Below are 27,979 nucleotides of genomic sequence, written 5' to 3'. Positions count from 1 at the left end.
AATATTACAGAAAAATGTCAAAGATCTAAACCATAAATATGGTAATTTATATATGGTTTATATTAAACCATATATTTATAGTTTAATGATTATATATATATATATATATATATATATATATATATATATATATATATATATATATATATATATATTTAGAATTAAATATTATACTAATATATTCTGGATAGACTGAAACAAGAGAAAACAAGAGGCATAAAAGTAAATTATTCGTAAATGACAACCAAATTTATACTACTTATAAAATGATTTATGTTGTTACTGTTATAACTTCACTGACGATTTGAAGAATCATAATTAGTTAAAACAGAATAGTCTAGTATATAGGTATATAAATAAATTGCCATCATTGGAATAATAAAAAATAACGAATACATTACATTTTAAATAATGAATTCTTCGCCTTAAAACAATATACATGGAATCATCTTGAAATGTCTCCCACTTATGTTTATTTTTTCATTTTTATTGTTTACTGTGATATATAAAAATATAATATATACAAAATAAAATTTAAGATAGAGACACTAAAAGTAAGTCGCTAGAAATACAGGTATCTACAGTTCACCTAGTATTTTTTTTTAACACAGTAGAAGTTATTTCATTAAAAGTTTGGAAATCGTTAAATAAACTTTCAATAAAAACAATTGTCATTAAGTATTTGTAATTAAATTTATAGACATCTTCACAAAAAAACAGATAATTCTTTTCGAAGATTACTATAACATAGACAATCAAGACCAAAATTATTATGGTCATTATTCATGACATATAGTAAATTCATGAGATATGTATAGTATAGAATAATTTAAAGTTAATACATAATATAATTTCTTAATGAAGAAAGTTCAAGCAAGTGCCTAAATTTATCTACGTGAGAAATATAAATTTTATTATAATATTTCCATATTACATTATTTATTTTAATATGTATAAAGTAATGTCAAAGAGGAAAATTACGAAGTTAGAAATGATATTACCATTATTATAGAAAAAGTATTTTATGGGTATTTACAGACGATGAAACAATAATATTTAAATGTAAGATACATCACATTTGAAATGACAATTAATTTCAAATACGTTTCGCATTTACACAAAATGTAGAGTTACAATTGTTCTACAGAACAATCAAACGTTTTACTCAGAAGTCAACATAATGGTGCAATCATAAGAGCCTTAAAATAACAATACTATTTATTATATTATTGTGTTGATCATAGCTCTATTTTTAAAAGTAATAATTACCTAACGTAACGTCAAAAAATTAAAGAAACAGTATTTTACACTTGTACTACGATGTTCTTTTATTTACACATAAAATACCTGACTGTGTCACATTGTTTCTCTGTTTCATTATGATACTAACGTAATTATAATAATTGTGTCTATTTATTCTAAATTCGGAAAATCTCACTATTCACTGATTGACCCAAGTTTACGGGGTTAATAATACAGTAAACGGAAAAAATAGTCAATATGTTTAAACCTACTATGTTATTTTATATACGCCAGAAAACACTCCAGTATTTAGTTAAAATTCATTGAGACACAGTAAATTTTGCAACGATGGATTGGATTGGATTATTTTTTCACATTGTTTTTTATACGATGTTGCTAAAATTTGTGTTGGCTGTTTGTTACAGATTCACATAAGTCAAGAAAAAAGGTATCAATATTCTCTATATTTGTCCAAATGTATGTTTTCCGTTTACAGTATCATAGTGCAACGTACAGCTCATAAGCCATATCTACTTCTGAACCTAATCATTGATGGTGTTTGGCTGCTAGTGTCCTCTATCGTCGGTGACAGTAAACGTGCCGTTGCATGGCGAGTTGTTCTCGAATGACGGCCTGTGAAAGGAAAAACAAATTACTTCAATAATAGTTCACTGGTACGTACAGATGGCGTTAGTAATGCAAAAAAATATGCAATAATATAATAATTATAATTGTAATATATGTTGAGATTATTGTGTGCAATAAAGTTTCTTCATTAACTTTAGAAGTAAGGCATAAAAGTTGCTACATTAAAATGTTGTAATTTAGGTAAAAGTAAGAGTTAATGTTACTGTTATTTTGTTATACATAACACCTTTATTCTTTCGTATGTGTTAGGTTAATAGGTATCAGGAATGCGTAAACTACTCGTCAATAAGCAACTTACAATTTGCTATCCACAACTGGATCGGGTTCGTCAGGTCTGGCGGTTTCTGGTAGGATCAGTACGATGCCGCCACCCATAGCCGCCAACGCTGCAATGGTCACCATAGGGAGATGCTCGTTGAACATTGTCTGGAATAAACAATTATAACACATGTAACTGTTACACATTACTAACTCATTTTGAATTTATTTTTGAAAATTATATGTCTGTGTATACGTATTCTAAATAGACATTATTCTTAAAAAGTGGTAGAAGTAACTTCAATGCTAATTTGTAATTGTATCTTCTTGTGCTATGTCCTATTACTAGCTAGTAAGCGACTAATTGCCTTGGCTTACATACGTGCAAAGCATTAAATTATAGTAAAAAAATACTCTGAAGAGGATAATGGTATGCTAGAGTGAACCGGATCCGAGCCGATCCGAGGGATGACATAATATCGTAACGAATGCGTCCACACCATTATCTTATTAAAATGCAGCCACAGTTAAAGTAACATATTTAATATTTAAAGTATGAAGTGTATAAGCAAGAAGAGAAGAAAAATGAAGGTTATAAAAAATAACCTCCATTCCTGTCTGGCCTACTCTACTGTCACTAGTAGAGGAGACCCGTTCCGTATTTTTATGAGTTAAACTAACACGTGGGTGTTATTTCCTGTTTAATTATCGAAGTTAGATACTACTTTTTTAAGCACACTATATTTCAGTCCTTTAGAAATTAAAGATACGTTTTCTTTATATACAATAAAATAAATACTGTTTGATAACTCACCAATCTCCATAGATATGGTATGCAGATCAATGCAAGTCCCGCCGATATTTGACTTGCACCAACTCCCAAGTTTCTCACCATCGTAGGATACAGTTCTACAGTGAAAATTGGTAACATCATGTTCGTGGATCCAATGGCAAACTTGCCAACCATAAGGCAAGCTATCATGATCCATTCGTCTTCAAAAGCTATTGAAAACAATTCACTTGCAATACAAGCGAGTCCACACATTAGCATACTGATGAATATTGGGAATCGTCTTCCAGCTTTCAGAAGTATGGGTATGCTTATGGCAATTGCGGGAATTTCAACAATTGCAAGTATGATCGAGGTCACGTGTAAGTTTCCCAGGTTGAAATTTCCAATATTTAGTAACAAGCCGTAATAGGCAATCGTCATCGAGAACCAAGCCAGGAACAAACAGATAGTCCGCATTCGCAGAGCTCCCTTTAGTAGCATGGCGACACTCGGGCCCTCGTCTTGATTTTCGGATTTGTGAAGCATCAACAATTTATCGATATCAGCCGGCATGTCACGTTTGTTAAATTTGGCTGCCTTTTCTAAGATAATTTTCGCTTCTTGTGTTTTTCCCATGCTTAATAGCCATCGCGGCGACTCCGGTAAAATAAACCTGAAATAACAATGAGAATATAAAACAGTTCCATGTTATTCAGTCATAAAAAATATTAACACAATAGTCGAGTAACATTTTGTTTAAATCGTCGTGAAACTCTACTATTTAATTCTACTTTTGAAATTTATGAAGATCTTACCACAAACCAAGCAGAAAACACCCGGGCACCGACAGAGCCAGTTGTAAGTCTCGCCAATTAGGCATGACTAGAGACAGCAGGGATACGATTAGGTAGGCCAGCGGTAGTGGGAAGAAGTTGCAGACGCCCGCGATGGTCACCCATTTGCCGCCCACCAGTTCCACTGAGAGCACAAATGCTGCGTACACCACTGACACCGAGACGAAGCCCATAATAAGTCTGACCACCACATATTGTACGTAAGATCGCACCAGTAAAGAAAGGATTGCAAGTGCACTTTGAGCTACTATCATTCCCATCAGTATACGTTTACGTCCAAATCTGTAACAAAAAATGCACGTATTAATGCTATAGGTACCTAGACAATACAAGGAAAATAGAACAAACTAAACGAGTTATCTAGTTTCCTTGACCTTTGTGAGTTTAAAAAAATATCATGACTACTCCTTAGCATGTTTTAGTTTCATAATCTCTACCCAACTGAAACAATCAAATAACTAAAAGTATTTTTGAGAAGAATACGAAAAAGCAAAGAAGGAAATGTGTATTTTTGGAGACACCGTTTACCTCAACATAACAAAAATCTCGACGATTGAGTAATATAGGTAACGCAACTGCTTATTTGATCATTATGTAATTATTAAAATCATTATAAACAATCGGAAGTTTTTCTTATTGGAAACCACAAGGATGTATTTTACAACACTTTTATGTGGAAGTTAAAGTAATAATCACAAGTCGTGTGTGGGTAATAATAACATAACTAATTTACTTATGAATTCATTACTAATGAAAGGAAAGACAGCCAAATAAATACCATACCTACAGTCTTTATTACTTGGATGAAAAAAGTATAAGTAAAAAACTGTGGTTTATGAACCTAATTACCTCTAGTAAGTATAAAAATAATACCAGGTTTTTTTTATCTTAAAGTTTTATGGGACCGAAATGTAAATAGATATTATTATTTTTTTCATTGATCTCTGTAAACAATTCGTAAAGTTTTAACTAAGCCTTTCTTACCACGATTGTTTTTAATACAATGTTTTTACTAACTGCATATTATACGGATCTGCTATGACAGTCACTTCTGATCTCTGCTCTAGTAACGGTGTACCTATGTATATATATGGTCTACGGATTGCAGAGCCTGGATTAGATTTTCAAGTCGGAAAATATTTTATTTGTGGTGTTAGCATCTATTGGTTAGGAATAAATCACCAAATGGGGATGATGGTACGCGACCGCTCGTAATAACTAAACCACAAATTTATTACAAAGAGGTGATTAGCGGCCAATTTGTAATAAAATATAGAGAGGGATATGATGGGAAAAAATATATAAAAGAATTAAAAATTACTTGTCCGAAATCCATCCGCCGATAACGCCACCCACTCCTACGCCTACCAAGAACACCACTTCAGCGAGACTCGTGAGACCAGCTTTGTCGCACACCAAGTTCCATTCTGATATAATAGTGTTGCCCACTTCTGATCTGTCGTATTCCCATTCTAAGCATTTTTGAAGTGGCGTGACGAGTGATGCAGTATGGTTCATTATACTCTCAATAGTAATTGCGGCAGATAACATGCGCACACTGCAGGCGCCTTCAGGCTGGCTGTAGTTAATCCAATCAGTTAGAGGCAAGCTTGAAAAGTTGTCAGGCCTTTTACACCAGAATTTTGTTTCTTTTGCCTGAAATATTTAAAATTGCGTTATGTGATGGCTTTTATATGTTTGCATTTATTATTAAAATAATCAGCATATTTAGAAATAATATATTTTTGTTTACTCATTATTTTCTGCGGATTTAAAGTAGTTCATAAAATTTTATATGTAGCCTAGATAATAGCCTCTGGGCCTGTTTCACAACATACAAGTAAATTTAATTTAAAATTTACCGTATGACTTTTGTATTTGTTCGTCTTATAAGTTGTATTCATGACGAGTAGCATTTACTCAGAAGTTATGAAACAGACCCTTGCTCTCCAGTTGATAAATAGTTTTGAGACCCGATTCCATAGTTACAAAGATCTATCTATATTATGTCCTTTAATAATTTATTCAAAAATTTTCGATTTTACCTGTATATAATTTTTGTTTATACATTTAAATACCTAGATGCGTAACGCGTTACATTAAATATGCGCAATCATTAAAATTAATTAAATTCTTTAATACGGCTCAATTTACGGTTTAGTAATCCCAAGAAAATAATATTAATTATGTAAATATTTTCTGAAAACTACTCAGGTTTTATTGTTATTTATTCACGATTTCACCCGCGTTTGAATCTTTTCAAGGATAAAACTTACACTAAAAACTTTTCCTGTATAAGATGTAACTCATGTTAATATAGAATTTAATTTATGCGCGGCCGTCTATCAAACTATTTTCTAAAATAGTATCAACTGCGGCGTAGATTCTCCCGAGGCAATTCTTGTGCACTCTGTTTTCACACCGAATGCACGCCCGCCCATGCACGGTGGGAAATTTACCGCGGTTTTAGGCACACAGTCCAGTTTGTATACCTCAAGATTGTAACCACACATTAAGGTCTATGAGGACTCGGAAACATTTCGTAGCCTTCTCCCTTCCGCCATCCTAAAAGGGTTCCTCTTTATTCCTCTTCTCTTCCCTTCCCAGATATCCCCTCCCTACGTTGCAGTCGCTAAGGCGAATGATTACAGTATCTCATTCACAAGTTTCACCCTGTGTTGACTGCAAGGTCCGATTAAAAAATAATTGCGGGATGGAATCCGTCTGATATAAGTGTTATACTCACGGTGAAGGTAGGCAGGTAGATGTGAAATGTGCACGGCAATGAGAACAGCGATAGCAGGAACGTCATTAGCAACTGCCATCGGCCATATTTGCCGATTATCGTGGAAACCACATCGGGGCCTTCATCATCGGTGAGGTCGACTGTCCGCGACTTTTCCTTGTTTGTTTGACTTGGGATTACTGAAAGAAACGTGTATTAATTGTTAATAGGTTGTTTTTTTTATACAAGATGTTGTAAATCATATTTCATGCTCTTCGTGAAATAAAATTTTACACAGACTTTTTACTTATTATGTATGGAAATGCCATTCATAACTCAGTAACGAGTTGGTGTTAAATCATGTATTAAAATGAGAATGTTAAATCAAAATAAAACATATGAAACCTACTTTAAAACTTCGAAAGTATAAATAATATTTTTTGGTAAATATATATTCATTGAGTCTTTAAAAAGATTGCAGTTTGGGTTTTAATTTGCCACTGTTAAAATGTGCATTTACCCTGATAATACATCGCAAAAACAATATTCAGTTATATTATTAACGTTAATGGTCAATTCAAGCTAATAAATAATTTGTATGGTCAATGCAGACCACGTGCGCGCAATGATATGGCTGTAAGTATTTCGCGCGCAATTAAACGACACGCTGCTGCCCGCGGGCGGCGCGGTGCCTTGACAATGATCTTCATATTGATGCTATGATACCGACCCAGCACTCGCGCCCATGTTTAGATAGGTATTTCATTTAAACGACTCGCATCAATTACATTAACTGTCAGAAGCAACGTGCCTTCATATGTTATTGAGATTGAAACATAATTATGCAGTTTTGTTACATTGCTTTCTTATTTTCAGATATAAATTGAAATTGGTTGCGTTAAGTTTATCGTGTGTTGATATTTTAATGCATTATGCGTTTCACTTGAATACAAATATAATGCTCTATTAATTTCTATTTCAGGATAGTCTTGTGTTACATTACGGGTGCGTAGTTTTAACTAATAAATAGTAGCTAGCCGTCATGCGTTGTACATAATTCTTCATCTGGGAGATTGCGATGTGCATTTGGGGCCAAGGTTGGGCATATCGATTACATTGGTCGCGATTTGCATGCTCGCTCGTCTCTTTGCTAGATCCCAGGTGGCTTCCAGTGCGAAACGAATATGCACTCGCTATTGTCTCACAAATCCTATGAATAATGTTTATTTAAACAGATTAGTCATGCCGTTGCGAGTGGGAGTTAATTTAACGCATTTACGCTAATAATGCGTTATCTTAGGAATGGTATAAAATAGGGTAAAATAAAACCACGTCATACTAAAAATAGTATTAATATCCTGAGTACTTGGTATCAATTACAGATAGATCTAGGTCTAGGATACGAAATCACGTTGAAAAATATGTCATCTTAATTAAGATGGACCTTCATTCATTGCGACATGAGGCGATGATCTTGATAATATTCCACAATGCATTGGATTTCCCGGTCACATAAAAGATTTTGTAATCGGATACATAAAATCTAAGGTCATATTCTACGAATTAAGCTGTCTTTGCTTATTTTATAACAGTTATAAAAAATGGATAAAATAGTGCATGACCAAGCTCAAGTATTTATACATATTTTAAGATAAAATCTGTCTGAACGTGATAGACTTAAAAACTTTCGAACTGAGTTTTTTACGGTTTTCATCAATAGACAGAGTGATTCAAGAGGATGGTTTATATGTAGTACAATTCATTAATGTTTTGTGTGACAGAAAAAGCCTAGACATATATGTTCTCCTGCCCGTGAGAACCCGGGCCGGGCCGCTTGTAGAATAATATAAACAAAATAAAATGTATCAGCCATTGCCCACAGACATGTACATTTAAAAATCTTTAATCACTACAATGACAACACATTTCGTTGTGATTTTTTGCTGCAACGATTCCACTAGCTGTCTGTGCTTATTATTAAGAAACCGCCATAACTTTTGTTATAAAAAGCATTCTACGTAGGTATTGTGTTCTTTTGTAATGAGATGAGTTTTATTATCAGGATCTTGATTTAAATATAGGGAAAATCCGGATGTCTAAAAAACACTTTTAATATTAGGATATTGTACCATGCCATTGTTCTCGTGGCAGTGTAGGTAATATAGATGTGAGTCGTGTGGCTCCGGGTTTAGTTGCACGAACCGCCAATCTTGTGTTTTTAATGTAGTTTTTTTTTTTGTACCTCGGTTAATCCCTTTGGTTATAACTGTGTGATATTATAATAGTGTGTCCATGGTTATTTACTTGTGCTTACATTAAATGCTGTAGGTTGTGGCATATAATCTTCATACGTGAAAAAGTAACACTATTGTTCAAAACAGCGTAACAATAAAACCTCTAAAAAAGAATATTTAAACTCACGGTATCTTAGAAGTAGGTGCAATGCATTTGCAGTTTTGTTTCTTAACTGTGCGAGCATTTTAATATGACAATGACCTACTTTCTAACTTTATATTTTTATCGAAGATTGCAACATCCCTCTATAAAATCAATTTTATGCACCGAATATAAGAGAAGTAACATTATGTGTATAAGAATCAATGAAGCCTTGTTCAATGAACAAAAAAAAAACAATTAACAAACCTTGCTAGGTTAGGTTTCCTGAAAAAAAAGTTTTAATCTGTGACGGTTCCAGTTCATTCATCGCTTTAATAGAAGTGTCATAACCCAACTAGTGACCTGTTAAATTACGTTTAGCATACGTAGGTGCAGATGACTTCCTGACTAGTCATAACAACTGTAACGCGATAGATGGCCTGGTCAGTGGAAGCACTACGTCATTTTTCCTTTAGTCAAGTTTGAGTCATAGTTCCGTAGGTAAAAATTAACCTGTGTGGTACAGTTGTTTTCGTCAACGATATTTTTGGTACTTATTTCTTATTTGGTAGGTTATTATTATGTACAATAGGTATTTATTACAATGATAAAATGTGTTCGCAAAAATAAATTGCATGAAACGTTATTGCTATTAGTATAAATGAGTCAATAAAGGAGGGCTAAAATGACGGTAAGCGAAAAAACGTATTTTACATTTGAGTAAGTATATTAAAGTACTTATGACGGGTATCACCATTCCCGACCCTTGACCGCCAATATATCGGTTAATTGTGGGTCATTGTACCCCATACTTTTTTTTTACAAATAACGATTGTTTATTTACAAAATTTGTCTTATAAATATAAAATTACGCTTTGTAAAATACACTCATCAATATGGTACGAGAATGTAAACAAATAAGAATAAAACCAGGATATGAAATTTTACGTACTCTTAGATAAGTATACGATTGGCTATAATAGAATTCACAAGTAATAGTTAAAAAAAATACGTATATATTATCGCATATATGGTACGGTTCGGCATAGCATAGCGGCTTAGCGGTACGGCAGCGCTCTGAGGTCCTGGGTTCGAATCCTGGGTCGGGCAAAGTGATATTTGGGTTTTTACTCAGTATCACATCATGTGACGGAACTCATTTGGCGAAAAGTAGGTGTCCTGCTTGCGCACCTGCATACCCCTTCGGGGATAAATACGTGATGTATGTGTTTATCGCATGCAAGAAAAAACACTATTGTCATTTGATGTTTACATCGCCGTAACTATTTAAATCTGTGTAAAGCCGGGTCGGGTTGCTAGTCATCCTAATATAATTCAGTAGTTCCAGTAACGATTTAGCATTATAGAATGCGAGCGCGGTGCCAGCGTCTGCCTGGGGGACGCGTCCGGAAGTAACCGTACTCAATGAAACGATTCGATGTGCGCGCACCGCTAGGTCACTGTTCTCGTTACTCTTACTATGTAGTATGTACCCAACGCACATTTGGATCTGTCGAATGTAGGGAAGTTATGGTTGGAGTTATGCAATTCGTCATATACTTGTAAGGGGGGTAACCTTTTATAGGGAGTATGTGAGTGTCCCACAATAATATAATTATATGTGAATAAAAGTTTATTACAGGAAACACATTTTACATAATTATTTATACGCGTGTACACAGTACCTGACTCCACGTTACACTACTCTCTCCCGACCGACTACACTCCGTATACATTACGCTTACAAAGCAATATGGCCGTTACACCACTCCCCCCCTTTTAAAAATATTTTGGGGGTAAAAATAGGACAAATTTTAATACCGATAGTTAAACATAATACAATAGTACAATATTATACCTACAATAACAATAGCATACTGAATACAGCAATAAATGTTAATATAGTTGCAAAACATAAATCAAAAAAATCAAAATATTGGTTGTATATAAAAAAATATAAGGGTTGTATAACCCATTCATAAACTTAAAATTTTACTTGTACGATTGCTAACGAATCATCTCAGTATCACCACTGTGAGAGAAAACACTGACACTTTTACACAATATCAAGTTTAGTAGAAACCTTGCTTGAATTGGGGTCTCTCCTTTTCGAAAACTAGCTCTTGTTGCCTCTACCGATTCCAATACTTGTACTTGTATACTTCGTACATGATCATTCAACCAGGTCCTAGCCTTCGACATACAGCGTTTGATCACGAAATACATGATTATGCTCAAAACTAAAAATCCGACGATAGACCAACTGAAATAATTGTTCCAAGTTGTGTCTTGTAAGTTAGCAGTTGCCCCGTTTTGGGCGATAACAATTTCTTCCTTTGATACAGCTTTACCCATTATTATATAATTGTTCAATGCGTAATATAATTGCACGGGTGTTTAATCGTAATTATAATACAAAATATATGTACGACTTGCCGATGTGGAAACTTTATACTTACCCAAACTCACAAATTGAAACGTACGGGCTTTTTACTTATTCGGCCGCTACGCGTAGTGTAGCTGAGCGTTTTTTTATCGCTCTTCGCTACTCTAGTCGCGTTATGCTGTTGACTATCGCTACTACTAGTAATATTATCCTTCTCTTTGTTCACATAATTTTTATTATTAGTATCTAGGCAATTTTTTTTAACTTCAACCTCAAAAGCTGGTTTTAACCTATCTATTGATACGTTAATTACGCGATTCGGAAGTTGAACTACGAAAACTTTATCGTTTCTCTCTAGCACTCTAAATGGTCCATCGTAAGGTGGTTGTAATGATTTTTTAACACCATCATTACGAATGTATACATGACTACAATTGCTTAATTCTGGGTACACAAAAACTGTGTGACAAGCCTTATGTGTATTCGGTTTCGGTTTTAAATTACGGATTAACGAACGTAAGTTGTTTACATATTCGCAATAATTAGATATCTCTGTGTTGTTGTCATAGAAATCGCCAGGTAGCCTTAGGGTTTGTCCATAAGTCAACTCGGCAGCACTTACACTAGTATCGGTGCGCGGTGCTGCTCGGAGTCCTAATAACACTGTAGGTAATTCTTCAACCCAAGTCTTCGAGTCTAATCTGGCCATCAAAGCTGCTTTAAGCGATCTATGCCACCTCTCTATCATACCATTGCTTTGAGGATGGTAAGGTGTGGTACGTTTTTTGCATATACCTAAATATTTCATGAGTTCCTTGAAAAGCGAACTTTCAAATTGTCTGCCCTGGTCGCTAGTAAGTTGAAAAGGACAGCCAAAACGTGAAATCCAACCTTCATAAATAGCTTTCGATACGGTTTCCGCGCTAATATCTTTTACGGGAAAAGCCTCCGGCCATCCTGTAGCTCGGTCTACGATTGTAACTAAAACCTGTAATCGTGCAAAGAAATCGGCAATGGCCCTACTATGTCAACATGTATGTGTGTGAAACGTTCTGCCAATGGAAATTGGCGGTATTCCGATTTAACATGTCTATGGATTTTTGCACGCTGACATGCATTACAAGAACGTGCCCATATACTTATGTCCTTATTCATGTTGACCCAGAAAAATCTTTGTTTAATTAATTTACCTGTAGTACGAATGCCTGGATGGCTAAGGTTATGTACAGACTGAAAAGCTAATCTCCTAAACTGTTCTGGTAAGTATGGTCTAGGCTTTAGTGTAGTCATATCACAAACAATGCTGGTGTCATGTCCCGGTAATACTATCTCTAGCAAATTCCACTTACCGGTCTGCTTACGCAGGTTGGCCAGTTGCTCGTCGTTTCTTTGAACACGAGCAATGTCAGCGTAATCCAATGCAATGGGAACAGAAATGGATTCGACCCGTGATAATGCATCCGCTACTACATTATTGTCACCTTGAATGTGTTTAATGTCAGTAGAAAACTCACTGATAAATAATAATTGCCTAACTCTACGCGGTAACTCGTTGCTACTACCTATTTTTAAAGGCAAAAGTCAAAGGTTTATGGTCGGTATAAATTACTAATTTTTGTCCTTCAATCATATTCCGGAAATACTTAATAGAGAGATATATAGCTAAAAGCTCTCTATCATAGGTACTATATTTTTCTTGTGCAGGTGTCATTTTCTTAGAAAAATATCCTAACGGCTTCCATACATTGCCTTCGCGATGCTGCAAAACTGCACCCACACAACTACTCGATGCATCCGTCATTAGTGCAAGTGGCATATCGGGTTTCGGATACGATAAACCAGGCGCACTTTGCAAACTTAACTTACATTGTATAAATGCTTCATTTGATTTATCGTCCCAAATAATCTTACTTTTATCCTTCTTTTTGGAATCTTTTAAATATTTGTTTAATTCTAATTGATACTCTACTGCGTGAGGTAAATGTAACCGATAAAAGTTAACCATTCCTAAAAATCGCCTTAATTGGTCTACGGTTTCAGGTTTGGGAAAAGAGTTAATTGCATCTACTTTTTCTTTAAGTGGCCGAATACCATCAGTGCAAACTTCGTATCCAAGAAAATCAATTTTAGTTTTACCAAATGAGCATTTCTTTAAATTAATAGTAATACCGAATTTGCTAAGTCGTTCAAAAACTTCTGTTAAATGTATTTTGTGTTGTTCCAAACTCTCACTAGCTATTACTATGTCATCTATAAACGTATACAAAAAATCTAAACCATGCAAAACAGAGTGATTCATAAAGCGTTGAAAAGATTGCGCTGCGTTGCACAAACCAAAACTCATGCGTGGGAATTCGAAAAGTCCAAAAGGTGTGATTATTGCGGTCTTTTCTACGTCCTCTGGAGCAACCATTATACAATGATACGCTCTATTAATGTCTATACGAGAAAAACTTTCTGATCTGCAAGTATGTAGGTAAAATCGTACAATCTCGGAATAGGGTATCTATCCGGTTTGGTGATTGCGTTAAGCGCTCTATAATCACCACAAAGACGTAAATTACCATCTTTTTTTTCCACGACATGTAATGGGCTTGCCCACGCGCTTTTCGACGGTCTACAAATCCCCATCTCCTGCATGATTTTAAATTCTTCTTTAACTTTAGCGTATCGATGCGGTGGCAACGGTCTCGCTCGGCAATGTACGGGTGATCCGACTGTCTCAATATGATGGTACACTGAATGTTTAGGTGATTCTTTAAATGATGCGGGTTGGGTAATATCCGGATATTTCGCCAGCAAATCGTAAAATGGATGACTTATATCTACGGTTTTAATGGTCTGGCTAATGGGCGAACTTACAATTGAAGCTAGCACGTTTAATTGCGTTAATTGGTCAATAAGCTTACGGGAATTTAAATCAACTAATAATTGGTAATATTTTAAAAAATCGGCACCTAAAATGGGTTGGCTTACCTCAGCTATAACAAAAGTCCAACGTAAGGATCTTCTTAAACCTAAATCTAGATTTAAAGTTTTAGTGCCGTAGGTTTCTATAGTCGTGCCGTTAGCGGCATACAACGTATAGTCTGATTTATTTTTACTTAGGTTACTCTTACTAACTACATTGCGTGGTAAAACAGAAATGTTCGCGCCAGTATCCACTAAAAAATTTAGGTTGCTACATCTATCTCTTATACTAAGGCGGTAATTACGCGTTCCGATGCAGCTGTCGTCCGCCGCTGACTGCACGGCGCTCAGTTTTCCGTATGCTTCTGCTGCTTGTTGGCCCAAGCACACGGCGGCACGCACTTACGCGCTTGTTCCTTGAACCGGTAGTGATAAAAACACATCCAGTCGGCACGAGCTGGTGTACCACGAGGTGTAGGATTTCGACGCCCGCGGGAAATGGATCGCGCCTCTCTACCGTAGCGCTCTCGAGTCTTGCGTGCTGAAAACCTGCTGCTTTGTCTCGGTGGCCTTGACTGCATCTCATCGAGCCGGACATTGATTCTGGCTATTTGCGCTGCTAATGAGGTCGTATCCGATGTGCTGACCTCTCCGACGTTGATGGGTTTGACGGTCTCCATCACTTTGTCGGCTACTGAGGCCAACGTATTCAAATCCTTGCTGTCCGTAACTATAAGCACAGCTCGAACCGCTGTCGGCAAATGATTTTGCCATAAAAGAAGTAACGTGTCATCCTTGATTTTATCTCTGGCTAGGTCTTTCATCCGTCGAAGAAGTTGTGACGGTTTCTGATCGCCGAGTTCCATTTCTCCTATTAACTTTTGCAGCTGGCGACTTTCCGACTCTTCGTATACGGCTAAAAGTCTAGCCTTAAGGGCATTATACTTATTTTCTTCCGGCGGATTGAGTAAAATGTCTGTTGCTGCCTGAACCACATTTTACCTAATTTTGCGATTACTAGGTGATATTTCGCCTCGTCGGATAACTTACGGCTGAAAAGGACCGATTCCACATGGATAAACCATGTTCGAGGTTGATCCTCCCAAAATTCTGCAATTCTTGAAGTAATGGTAATTTGATCTACCTCACCCTTTACGTCTTTTTGTTCATTTTCCGCCATTTTTCTATATAGCACGTATAATGCACACACTCCGACTGGATACTGTTATTTTATTTGCGCAACACTTTTTATTGTTATATTATTTTCGGCACTGCACAGGGGTCACCATTGTAAGGGGGTAACCTTTATAGGGAGTATGTGAGTGTCCCACAATAATATAATTATATGTGAATAAAAGTTTATTACAGGAAACACATTTTACATAATTATTTATACGCGTGTACACAGTACCTGACTCCACGTTACACTACTCTCTCCCGACCGACTACACTCCGTATACATTACGCTTACAAAGCAATATGGCCGTTACATACTTATTATTTCTTACTCTCACGTGCAGCAGGTTTCTTGTGTGAAAGGGCCCTCTGGGTGGGTACCTGACCATCGCAATGTCTATTTTTCCGCCAAGCAACAGTTTGCGTGGTCGGATGTATTCCGGTGTGATTAATGAGATAGGTTGTTGTTTGTATTTACGACAATAAAATACTTTCATTCAATCATTCATTAGTTAGATAGTTATGGTTTTGTTGGAATCAGAATAAAATTAAGATATTGAAGGAAGTGGTAAGGTAAATAAGCTACTGTATGAACTTATTATAGTGACAATGATTTCTTATGTTTACGCAAAATATGTTAGACATCTAAATAAAATTAGTTTTCGAATATTATTACTTTGACTTTTCGGATAGCCAAAACCTCACTTCGCCCCGTAACCATGGAGACTGTAGTCTTCGAAACGCGCATCGGGAAAAAATGATAATATAAAAAAACCGCGATAAACGGAAACTAGGTATTTCGGTTATTGTGAAATATATTTAAAGTTATAAGAGAAATCTGTGATTGTGAATAGTAACAATTTACAAATATACATGGTTATAATGTTTATATGTCCCCTTTTAATAATAAGTTCCTGGTTCTAAGTATGTACGTAATATGATACTATTATTTTATTAGTACCTAGACACATTTATAAATCTTACACCGAATTGATATAATTGTTATATGCATATTGATAATAGATTGTTTTAACACAGCATAGTTTTATTTAATATTTTATTAAGGTAAAACAATCCTCCAAATAACATACTCGTTAAACATGACTAATATGAAAATTATGTACAACACCATTACTAAAGACCGTAAAAATCTTTATGCATATAAGTTTCAAAAAAAGAACTTAAACGATAATAAAATACAACTAACTCAGCTTTGTCCACAATCCGAACATCCGTAATATTATCATGTTATTAAGAAAATGATTCTTTAATTGTATAATTACTGACGCCTCTAATTGATATAATTGTGTCACGTAACGCCAGTTATGGGCGTTTTAAATAAATGATAGATTCCAAATTATAATTTAAAATCGTATTGAGATACGGCAATAATAATAAACGGAGCAATCAAAATTAAACTACCATTAAACCGTAAGCCAAAATTTGCTCAAACTTCAAAGATGACTATGGGATATCATATTGGCAATGAATGAATTAATATCACATTAGCACAAAATTAAAACAACAAATGAATTGTATCATATTTTTAATTCTAAATATAAGAAATAAAACACTGATAGCTATTTTTAAACTTCTCAGAGAATTGTTTATTGTTTTGTTTAGCAATATGAATGGATCACGAGTGTCGCTACGTCAGAAATCGTTTTTTGAACGCGAATGCCAAGAAAATAAAATAATAAAAATAAAATACTTTATTTATCACGTAGGTTAACAAAGTTGAACTTATGATACGTGAAAACAATTTATAAGAATAATTATTATTATTTCTGAATAACACTTAAGATCACTTATTTAACTACGGACATTTTAAATTATGATCAATGAAATTGAACGGTTGATAATAACAATATTTCGATTACCCTTTTCTCTCCAACAAATATTATCTAATATTGTTTTATTATTAAAAAAAAAGAAATAGTCAAATGCAGACATAAAACGCGCTTTGAATGGACTCCTTACTCCTTCCATCTTATCTTAATATAATATACTATTTTAAATGCGAAAATTTGTTAAATATTTGGATGTTTGTTAGAAGTAACCGCAGAAAGAGCTGCACGGATTTGCATGTAATTTGGCACACAGGTAGACTATATCGCACCCTTAGAACTAAAATTACCTAATTTAAGTTTTATTTTCTGATTTTGTTAAAAAATGACCTCCCAAAGCATGCCATATAACCCTATGATGATGAAAAGACAATATTATAGAATAGAAACAGAGATTCTCATTTTCAATGACCACCCAAATAACTGCCTTCTAAATTGTTTTCAAATGTTTTTTATTCGTTTCCCATAAATCGTGACTTTTGAGTTAAGTAACCTTAGTTCTAAGAGTGCGATATAGAAACTTGCTTCCATGGAAAATCATAATCGTTTTAAATAGATGGCCTGTCGTTTTTAAAATTGGCGCTGCGAATTGCTTCAGTCTTTTAGGTACTTCTAAGCGGGAATGGTATTTCAGGCGGGCAAACCGCGAGTAACACCTAATTGTATGTAACAGATTTATATACACTAAGCACACCAAACATCATAGCATATATTACGTTTTACCTATCTAATATGATCTTCGTCTTTTATGGCGGTATTGTAGCGGGTTAATTTTATTAGATCAAAAAATATTAAAACGAAATAGTAAATTTAGAGAAACTAATAAAAAAAGATTCAATACAAGAACATTTATTACTTAATTATAATTAATCTACAATGGATTCATTAACAGAAATAGCATCTCAGGAAAAGTAAAAAAAGGTCATGACAGGAAGCAGGAAAATACATTTTGTACTTTACTTTTGACGTCAGTATTAATTTATTATGGTTGATAAATTGTAAATATTTATTTTTTAATAAAGTTTACTACATAAACCTGTTAATAAATAGTTGATTTTATACCAATGTTTTAAATCATGACTTGTTTTTCGTTTCCGATTTAGTAATGAAAAGCCAGTGGTAGGTTACGGTAATTACTTCCTAATAATAGGAAGTCAATCATCAAATTAATTTTCCTTTAAAAAAAAATGTAATACTTATAATAAAATCATGCTTTCGAGAATTTCAACTTGTTAATATTGGAGGCTTTAAATTGTGATGACAGGCAAATTAATCTATAAATTAAACAGACATTTCTTAAATTGTCAGGAACGGGTATTTTGTCTTATTTGAAGGCCTTGTTTTACTTAAGACGTCATACATGGGATCGTTATTTTTTTAAGGTACTGACCTTTTTTCGCTGTGATTTCAATTAACCTTTAAGTAAATAAATTGTCAGTAATTTTTACGGATTGATACGCAATTAATACATTAAAAATGATGTAATTCCTTTACTGCCGTCAGAGCCACTGATTTAAATTGGTATAACATTATATTATTACTTAATACTACATTATTTAAGACTAGCTTAACTTAAAAGGTAAATTAAATTAAAAAGCTTTTCATCCAATCTACCATTATTCACCGACCAAGTATAAAATGAAATGAAATTATAAAATTTAAATTTGGTTTAGACGTTTGTATACAAATTATAAAATTCAAATTTTTTGAATATGTTTGTATACATTTATGATGTCAATAACTTTGTTCTGAACAAGAATTTGAGGGAGGTGGCGCCCCTAGCAAAAGTTACTTTTATATAATGTAGTCCAGAGGTGTGAATGGTCCATATTTATTTATTTTATCTTAATTACATTTCAGGTAATATTGTTTAAGTGACCTACGTATTCTGTGCGTATATCGTGCAAAGGACAACCACTCCAAAATTAGTAATAACCCCGAAAACAAAACTTTTGCGGGATGACCTTTCATAATAGTAGGTATAATATATTATAATTCTTAATAAAAAAAATATTTCGCCTAAACGGATTGATACTTCGTCCGTCCTTAAATTGCTTGTGTGATTATTGTTCGAGTCATTAACAATCTTTATTTTATAAAACTACAAATTAATTATAATAATTATAGTTTCAATTCATATAGTTAAAGCATTTTAGTCCTAATTACAACACACCAGTTTTTACTAAATACAAACCAAAATACATATAAACAAAACCTTTAAGAAAACATTGCTCATTTTGATAATAAGCTTACAAAGGGTGTAAGCTTTAAGCAAATTGCACTAACGGAGGAGTGTAAGACTTAGCATATTTAAAGTTCGAATAAAGGAGTGCACAAAAATAAAATTTATCTGTAGTATTGTTTGAAGAATGTTATCTGTAGAATACATAAAATTCGACGTCGAATTTTGTCCACTGGATGCTCAACTAATACTAATAAATAAGTGTTCTTATCCTATCTGTATTTACACCATGTACCTATAAAAAGAATTGGCCTATTGCTAAACTCAAAAAATACAATATAAGTATGTTATGCAGTTTTAATGTGTTATTTATTTACATGGATTAATATTGAATGCTGAAATGAGAAATGAGTTCTATATTTCCTAGATAATTACTTTTTAGGTGTATCGCAACTCTCCACATAATAATAATTTACTTAATGTCTTTCTGTAAGTGATCATAAAATATAATTTTCATTGCTTACATTTATGTACCTTACATCTGTAGCCGTGTGGTAATTTTCTTTTGAAATGACTTCTAAATATTATAAACTTTAGGGCAAAGGGTTACATTGAGTTGAACATTTGGTCCAAATGATACTCTGGGTATTTGCGAATAGCAGACTGTAATGTCAATTTTTATAGTAATAGGTATTTTGTACTGCCCAAAATTAATTTGTTTTTGAAATATTATAACATAGTGTATAATGTTAAGAGGTATTTAAGCGCCGCGACTATCTTTAGATCATATCTCTCATGGCCTTATGTTTTCCAGTTATAGTAATAATTTAACGAGAAAATATAAGGTTCTTACAATATTATTATTGTAACAAGAATTACATACAAAGTGTTACTAAGTTGTATGCATGTATAGAAAACAAACCTAGCAATAGAAATTGAATGACACTATTATACAAATTAACAAGAATATCGTTTAAAATTTATGTCATAGCTCATCTTACTTCAATTTTAAAAAAATAAGGTAATGTGTTAGACTTACTACATAAAAAATACATTATAATGTTTTTAGTGCGTCAGTCATATAGTGGAATTTTCTTTATTCTTTTATGTTTCGCCCTTTATTATTTATGAATTAAATTTTATTTCTTTTTAAGCGCAATATTTGGAAGTATCAGTACTTAAGTAAACTGCAATTGGCCTTCATTGTTTTGAAAGGTTAACACAGAACATTGAGAGAAAAATAAAAGGGCGCTCTAAATATACGGTCTCGAGGGAGCGCATCCTCTCTGAATAGCTGAGCAGTTTGTGAAAAGAGTCTGCTGAGCGACATCTTATTTATTCAAACCATCTTTAGGGTAGACACGCCCGAACACGTTCGCCTCCTAGACCCTTTTTATGCACAGCCAGTAGTTATTTTTACAGTGAAAATGTTTATAACACAGTGTAAATAATAAAAAATTAGATAACGTCCGCAAAATACGACAATACACGATATGCCAAATTAAAGTGTAATAAAAGAGATTCTAATATTCTCATATATGTCGTCGTATAAAATAACGCTACACGGTACTTCAAAATTATCTAACAAAGCACAGCCTTCATTATCGTAACAAAATAGATATTTATTCAGAAAAGATGAAAGATGGAATAATATTTTCTGTAGCTATGATAATAGAAAGAAAATATTAATGTCTGTGTCGACGTTTACTTTTTTTAGTACGTAATGTAGGCAGATCACACGCTAAAGGCAGTACAAATTATCTTGAATGTGTAGTACGTGCCTTCGAGAAATCTTTCATGGAATTGGAAAATTTCAATGGAAAAATTATAATCGCCGTAAGATCTAAAAATATATTTTAAATAGGTAGGTTGTTGTTTTCCTGTCGTAGCAAAGTGACAGTATGCCTGTTGTTATTTTCAATTAAAAATATTATTTCAATAATTAATCCGCCATTTTTCTTGTATTTTTTGGAGGTCTGGTTTCAATTATGATTACTTTAAATTGAATAACACTTTAGGGTAAAAATAAATACGATACACAACAAACAAGCCTTGTCATTATAAGTGACCTGCAATGTAGGCAAGGCCTGCATAAGTAATTCAAGAATGAACAGATTTGATCCCAATAACTTGACATTTTGTACTTAGGTACTCAAAGCCAAACTATACCAACGACGCGCGTTTAAGGGAGTTTTCAACCTCGCCGCGCTGCAGCCGTGCGCCTCATTTGTTTGTTCACTTATATTTTGAATATTTCAAATTTCTAATCTCACTTTTGAGTAGGGTTTTTTTTCTTCAATCATGTATTAATGATTATGTTAAAATAATATGCATATAAATTAAGTATCTCATTCATACTCCTGACTAATTTTATAAAAAAGCTGTAGAAATATATATTAAGTATTTTGTATAGTTCCAAATGAAGACCTTTTATTATGACGCCCCAAATTTACTGTAAATAATAAATATTCAACTTATTAATCTGCTTTTATGTCCTTTATTTTGAACATTGTTATAACAAGAATATTTATTTTGGAAAATGTTTGTATCGAATATTAATTAAAAAAAACCTTCAGGCCGTTATGGAGATATAAAACAGACAATAATAACTTAAATGTTTGTAAACATTAAATAACTTCCATTATTAATAATTTATCACGTTATAATTGGAATAGTAAAATAGGAGGACTATTTTACTAAGATTAAATCATAATGCCAATAGGTTAATAAGATATTATTTAACTTGCTACTGTATCTCTGATTATAAGGTTCATTCATATTGCGTTATAACAGCAATTAAAACATTCGTAAACAATTCTAACATGTATTTAATTAAAGGCAAGGATGCACCTTGACCGACGCATTAGATTTACGATCTTATATGCACATTGAAGAGACTTTAAGAAATTAATTTGTTTTGGTATAATATTTCGAAATTGAAATCTATTAAAACGCAAGGTTGAAATATGTATATGGATGTATTACATCGTTCAATCTACGATTTGACATAGCTTTAGTCTAAGATGTTTTTATTACATAGATACGTTGTCCGAGCTCAATACTGGCAAGACGAAAGTAAGGTAACTGCCCGACATTCACTTAGTCAACCTCCAACCACTGTCGCGGCTAGTCGGCTTACTAACTTCTTGTATTTTTATAAATAAAAAGCCTTCCTATGTTTTTAGACGATGTACAAATTATACTCCAACTGTGAATGAAAAAACGTTTCATTTCATACGTTAGTAATAAGTATACACTATTTAACTTATTTTTAAACTAATAAATGCATTTCATTCGACTGTCATGGCGACGGGGCGGCCGACGCTCGGGCCCATTCGGAACCACTCGGGCTCGCTCGGGCCGTATCGATGCGAGCCGCTAGGGCTGTGACTATAGTAAATACTCCGCTGTTTTTATGTGCAATTTTGTTAGGGTATGACGCGTCTATTTGTAAAATGTCATTGGCTTTAGTAGTGATCTTTGCATTCAAAGATATTTTTAGTAATCTATAAAAACTGTTAAGATTTTATGTTCCACGGGTCATTACTTTAATTGCTGTTGAGATTCTCGTTGATGATACATTTACGTATTTTTATTCTAAGAATCAGTATCATAGTGCAAAGTGACACCAATTATAGTGTGAGTGCGTTATTACTCCTATCATCACTATTAGCACCCACAATAATGATGATATTTCTTATTGTCATTATCAATTACATAAATAACTCAACATTAAAAGTGCGCTTGCATTTATCACGTGTTTAATAAGGAACTAGGGTAGCTCGCGGTTCTGCCTGCGCGGAAGGTCTTTTTTTAGATAGAAGTATCAGTAGGTAGTAGGTCTTTTTTTTTGATAGAAGTAGAAAAGTATACATATATTTATATGTTAACTCAGTGCGTGGTCTATCTGTATCCCAAATTTTATACAAATTCGTTCAGCAGTTTCTGTATTTACATCGAACGAACATCCAAACGTATTCACTTACTCTCGTATTTATCATATTAGTGGGATAATCACCTACATCTCACTGAGTGTCATTTGCATCGCACACGGGGAATTGAATTAACGTTTGGAACAAAGACAGATTGACGAAATAAGGACAAACTCATAAGTGGCGTAATCTAGCATAAGTGGTTAAACAGTATAGCTATTATTATAAAGAGTTGCATCAAGCATAGTGAAGGGCGACTCATGGAAATTGCACGTTGCACCGGATAATAGGTGAAGGGATCTTGCGTATGAAAACGACAATTCAGCAACACAATACATGTAACAACTTTACTTAATCGTGATTGTGTTATTTGAACTATTAATTTGACGTCATATTGTTTATATTATCTAGGGTAACGACATTGTAATCTAAATGATTTGTTTTTATTTTATGTAAACATTTGCTTAATGCTTTTCTTAACTCTACAATGGTATTATTTGTATTAGAAGCGAATACAAGACTCATTTGCTTTGAAGAAACCAAATCAATCGAAGACGCATCGCATTAGATAGCTAGGGATAGTAAGATAAATCAAAATGCTTCAGATAAATGTTGCTAGTTTTTTGAACATAATAATTACATTTAATTCAACTATATATAGTCTATTGTAATATTGTGGTTGGATCCTTACCAACTCCAATATTTTTTTTTATAAAAAAATGTAATCAACATGCAACAAAAAAAACATTACTGTTTGATCTCTGCGATCTGTTATGATTCCTTATTTATTAAACCTATGCACTCTTACGTAAATAAAGCATTAGTAATCTGCGTATCGTTAACTAAATGTTCCTAGTTCTTAGAGTCATAGTCAATGTAACGTATATTTGATAAAGTAAGTAGATATAATGTCGTATTAGCTAACCTTAAAGCATATCAATATTATTTTAGACGACGAGTTTTAGATCTATAACTGATATCTATACAGGGTCATTTTGATATTGCTTAAATAAATGAAAATTGTCTTGAAAATGACTCTTTACACTAAGTTACTCAAATGTAAAATATAAATGCTTGTGTTTCGAAGAAAATAAATTTGAATGTAAGGTAATTTTACACATGTCCTAATGCCACTACTACAAGAAAAAAAAAGAAAAGAGACAACGTCAAACTTCAAGTCAGAAATACACTCTTGCATACACCACATTCGTATTAGACTTCAAAGTGATACAAAGTACATTTAGAAATACATACAGGTTTATTTCTATTAAATTAAATACTTTTATACATGTATATAATATATATAATGAAAATATATATACTCATCCACAAAAGCAGCTAACTATATATAATAATAATAAATTATTTGTTTATTTGAAATATTTATTTTCTTTGTGTGAAAAAAAGTAAATTGCCTTTTATTTTATTTTTATGAAATAATTGTTGGTCAGAACACAAAATTGTATGTACGCGATTACAAATTTTAAGGTTGTTGATCTACCTATATGGGTGACAGTGTTTAAGTATCCCCAAATCTTATTAAAAGTATTAATTGCTCAAATATCCTTGACTTTTAAAATTTCGGAAGTTGTTGCGGAAGCGTCAAGCTTCCGTCAGAATATAGTCCAAACACTCTAAGGTTAGCCACCCTACCAATAAACTTTGTATATGTCTATAATAGCTATTCTAGAAACTACTACACTTTTAAATAAACGCAACAAAATATTGTATAGCCTGACCAGGAATATAAAAAACTACTTTGGAAACGCTTACTTGATTCTTATAAAGTTAATGTTGTAAGTACAAGAATTAAGTTCCATATTTTACCATAAAATGGCGAAATTTTTTCCCTACGACTATGACATTTGTATACAGGACTACTTATAGTTATGATAGCGTTTATAAGTCAGCTTACTACGTCAGAGTACTAATCATCCTTTCAAGGAATTGAGAATCGTTTCTTGTACAATTTATGAAAAGACGTGATGGAACTCAAGACAATTTTTAAATTTAAGGAAAATATAGTCTTATTTGCTCTGCACCATCGTGTGGAAATGATATAAAGTAAACAAAAATCTGTCTTCTGTTTAAAACACGCAAGATGGATGATACGACCTAGAAATTGCAGTCTGAGGTGCCCAACAGACAATTTATAGGTATGTTATGCCCCCTTTTATTTTCTTGCAAAATTACTTACTATCTTGGATGTGTGATAGTAAAAGTACAAATAAATGTTATAGTATGAGCTACACATTGACCCAGTAAATAATGCTGGTCTGATTATTATTGTTTTCTTTTAAACATTTATTATTATTTATATTATTTATTATTATTATCTATACTATTATGATATAAAGAAAACGAGTAGGTATTTTTGCTTAACGTTGTAATCTTTCGAAATACTGGAGCGATACTTGTTTTTACTAATACGTTTTTTTTACTATATGGTATCTTTTATTCGGAGAACGGACTATAACTTAGACGGAATCGTAAGGAAAACTACATATACTCATATTAGTAAAACCGCAATATGAAAAAACATTTATTTACTTTTTTTAAACACGCAAGAAATTGATGATGTTGTAGATGTATTTTGCGCTACTGAGCTGTTAACTAACATAATATACAATAATACATATCGCTGGTTGAAAGCCAATTGATTAAAGCGACATTTTTTTAGAAACATTTTAACTAGTTTAATAAAACATAGAAAAAAGAGCTGATTTTAAATATGTATTAAACTTAATGTCGCAAAGAGAAAGAGTGACGGTACAGCTTGGCAGGCTTGGTTATTCCATTAGTTTTACCTTTTTAAGTAGTACGTAGTGGATAAATATAATGAGTAAGGTAGTGTGACCAAAGACAGCTCGGTTCCTAACACGTCCCGGCATCCATATTTTTGTTTTCTTTTTGTATTGTAATGCGAAAAAATACGATGTAGTTCTTTTATTATAACATTTTATAAAATGTAGTGATATGTTAAGCAACAAATTCTTGAATGACATGAATAAAAAAATATCGTAAAATTAAGTGGGCCATTATCTTCGTTTAATTTTAAAATATCTAAGTTTTTCAAGTTTAAAACTTTAAATTTTGATAAGATTTTAAAAAAAATACTTCACTGGTTGGCCTTTACTTAACTGCTCACGACACAATTTTGACATAAATTTTATTTATTTCATACATTTATTACCCAGCTTTTAAGTACGAATTCTATTTAAAGTATAAACATATTTATATAAAACAGGAAATAAAAAATATTATTTACTGAGTTATTATTACTTAAACAGGCTAATGTAACTTCTTAGAACAAAAACAATAAAAAACAAGTTAACTAACTATATTTTTGTTGGGAACGACACTCATAACTCCATTTAAAACATCTTTTCTTATTGTTGAACAGAAAATGTGAAAAAACTGATTATCTTAATCTAAGAGCAATCATATTCACAAGCATCGTAAATGATAGCGCGCCTTATTGAAATAAGCTCTTAGAACAACTCAGCATGCTACAGTTACCAACTGATAGAAATAAATAGTTGCATGTGGTTGCGATAATTGGAGCCGTTGTTAATGTTCTTGACATTATCTGACTGCATGACATTGTCAGTTATGTTTTACTCATAGTTATAAACATTTCTAATGCCAATATTATGTAAAGAACCAGAGTTTTGTAAATTGTTTATTATTTACAATTAATAACAGTGTTTATGTAATAAATGGAAGTAGGGCAGATAAACGTAATCCGATATATTTTGCTCTTTTGTATCATGTACTTGAAATAAATGTACTGATGCGATTATCCATTCTCTTACGAATGCAATTGTAAACATTGGGTATTGGATTGCGTTTAATTGTCACCAACGTTAGCGAGGAACAAAGTCTTTCTAACGCTTTAAGCAGTATCCACAAAACAAGATTTGATGCTCAACACAGAATGATCAATTATGACAATTTTGCTTCAGAGAGAGTGGCTTTGATGAAGGTGCGCATCATGAGAAAACTTAACCATCACTATAAGCACACGGATATTAATCCGTTGTTGTAGTAGGCTGATAAGTCGCGCGAGAAATATTGTGCATCAATTGCTGTCTAGAAAACGGGACTATTATTTTATTGTACATTATGAATTCTTATGCATAATAAACTTGTTTTTAGTTCATTGTCTTTTAATGATGAGTCGCGTGTTTAAACTAGTTTTTAATAAAGATGTTAAACAATATTAACAAACTAGTTTTCTTTATCTTTAGTCGGAATAAATGTTCCGTTTTTAAGATAAAGAGTAATAAATTCAAACTATTGTTGATGAGTGAAATATGTATAACTATCTTTGTTAATAATTGAGTTGTTAAAATACACATGCACGTGCGAGTAGATATAAATTAAGGGAAATTAGACATTGTATAAGACTAAAAGAAGACGAATAGTATACTATTCGAAACAATGTCTGTGTGTGTTATCTGTACTTATAAACATAACATTGTAAATCGTGATACTACAAAATGTAAGGCAGTAGATACGATGTAATTAATATCGGGACTTCCGGCATATTATATTATGTCGACTACGGATGTCTTAAATCTATAATAATATATTATGCGTATTTGATTAATAAATAGTAACACTGCTTAATATTTTTTTATGCCGCAACAAACCAGTCACGTTTTTGAA

The 27,979-nt window shown here is 32.9% G+C and overlaps 1 protein-coding gene across 2 annotated transcripts in view; it reads right to left on the bottom strand.

Moving 5' to 3' along the window:
- Positions 1–711: 711 nt before the first annotated feature.
- Positions 712–27,979, bottom strand: part of LOC115445629 (organic cation transporter protein) — a 62,791-nt gene continuing 35,523 nt past the window's right edge. For both annotated transcript variants that reach the window (XM_030171968.2, XM_030171969.2), the window contains exons 2-7: positions 6,521–6,699; positions 5,096–5,430; positions 3,736–4,056; positions 2,963–3,593; positions 2,189–2,316; positions 712–1,875 (exon numbers count right to left, since the gene is read on the bottom strand). In XM_030171968.2, coding sequence (XP_030027828.2) covers positions 1,809–1,875; positions 2,189–2,316; positions 2,963–3,593; positions 3,736–4,056; positions 5,096–5,430; positions 6,521–6,699 — 1,661 coding nt within the window. In that variant the 3' untranslated portion in view covers positions 712–1,808. The remainder of the gene's footprint in view (positions 1,876–2,188; positions 2,317–2,962; positions 3,594–3,735; positions 4,057–5,095; positions 5,431–6,520; positions 6,700–27,979) is intronic.

This window comes from Manduca sexta, chromosome 19, assembly GCF_014839805.1.
Source record: "Manduca sexta isolate Smith_Timp_Sample1 chromosome 19, JHU_Msex_v1.0, whole genome shotgun sequence".
Taxonomy (NCBI): domain Eukaryota; kingdom Metazoa; phylum Arthropoda; class Insecta; order Lepidoptera; family Sphingidae; genus Manduca; species Manduca sexta.
This window is presented reverse-complemented; position numbering and strand designations above follow the sequence as displayed.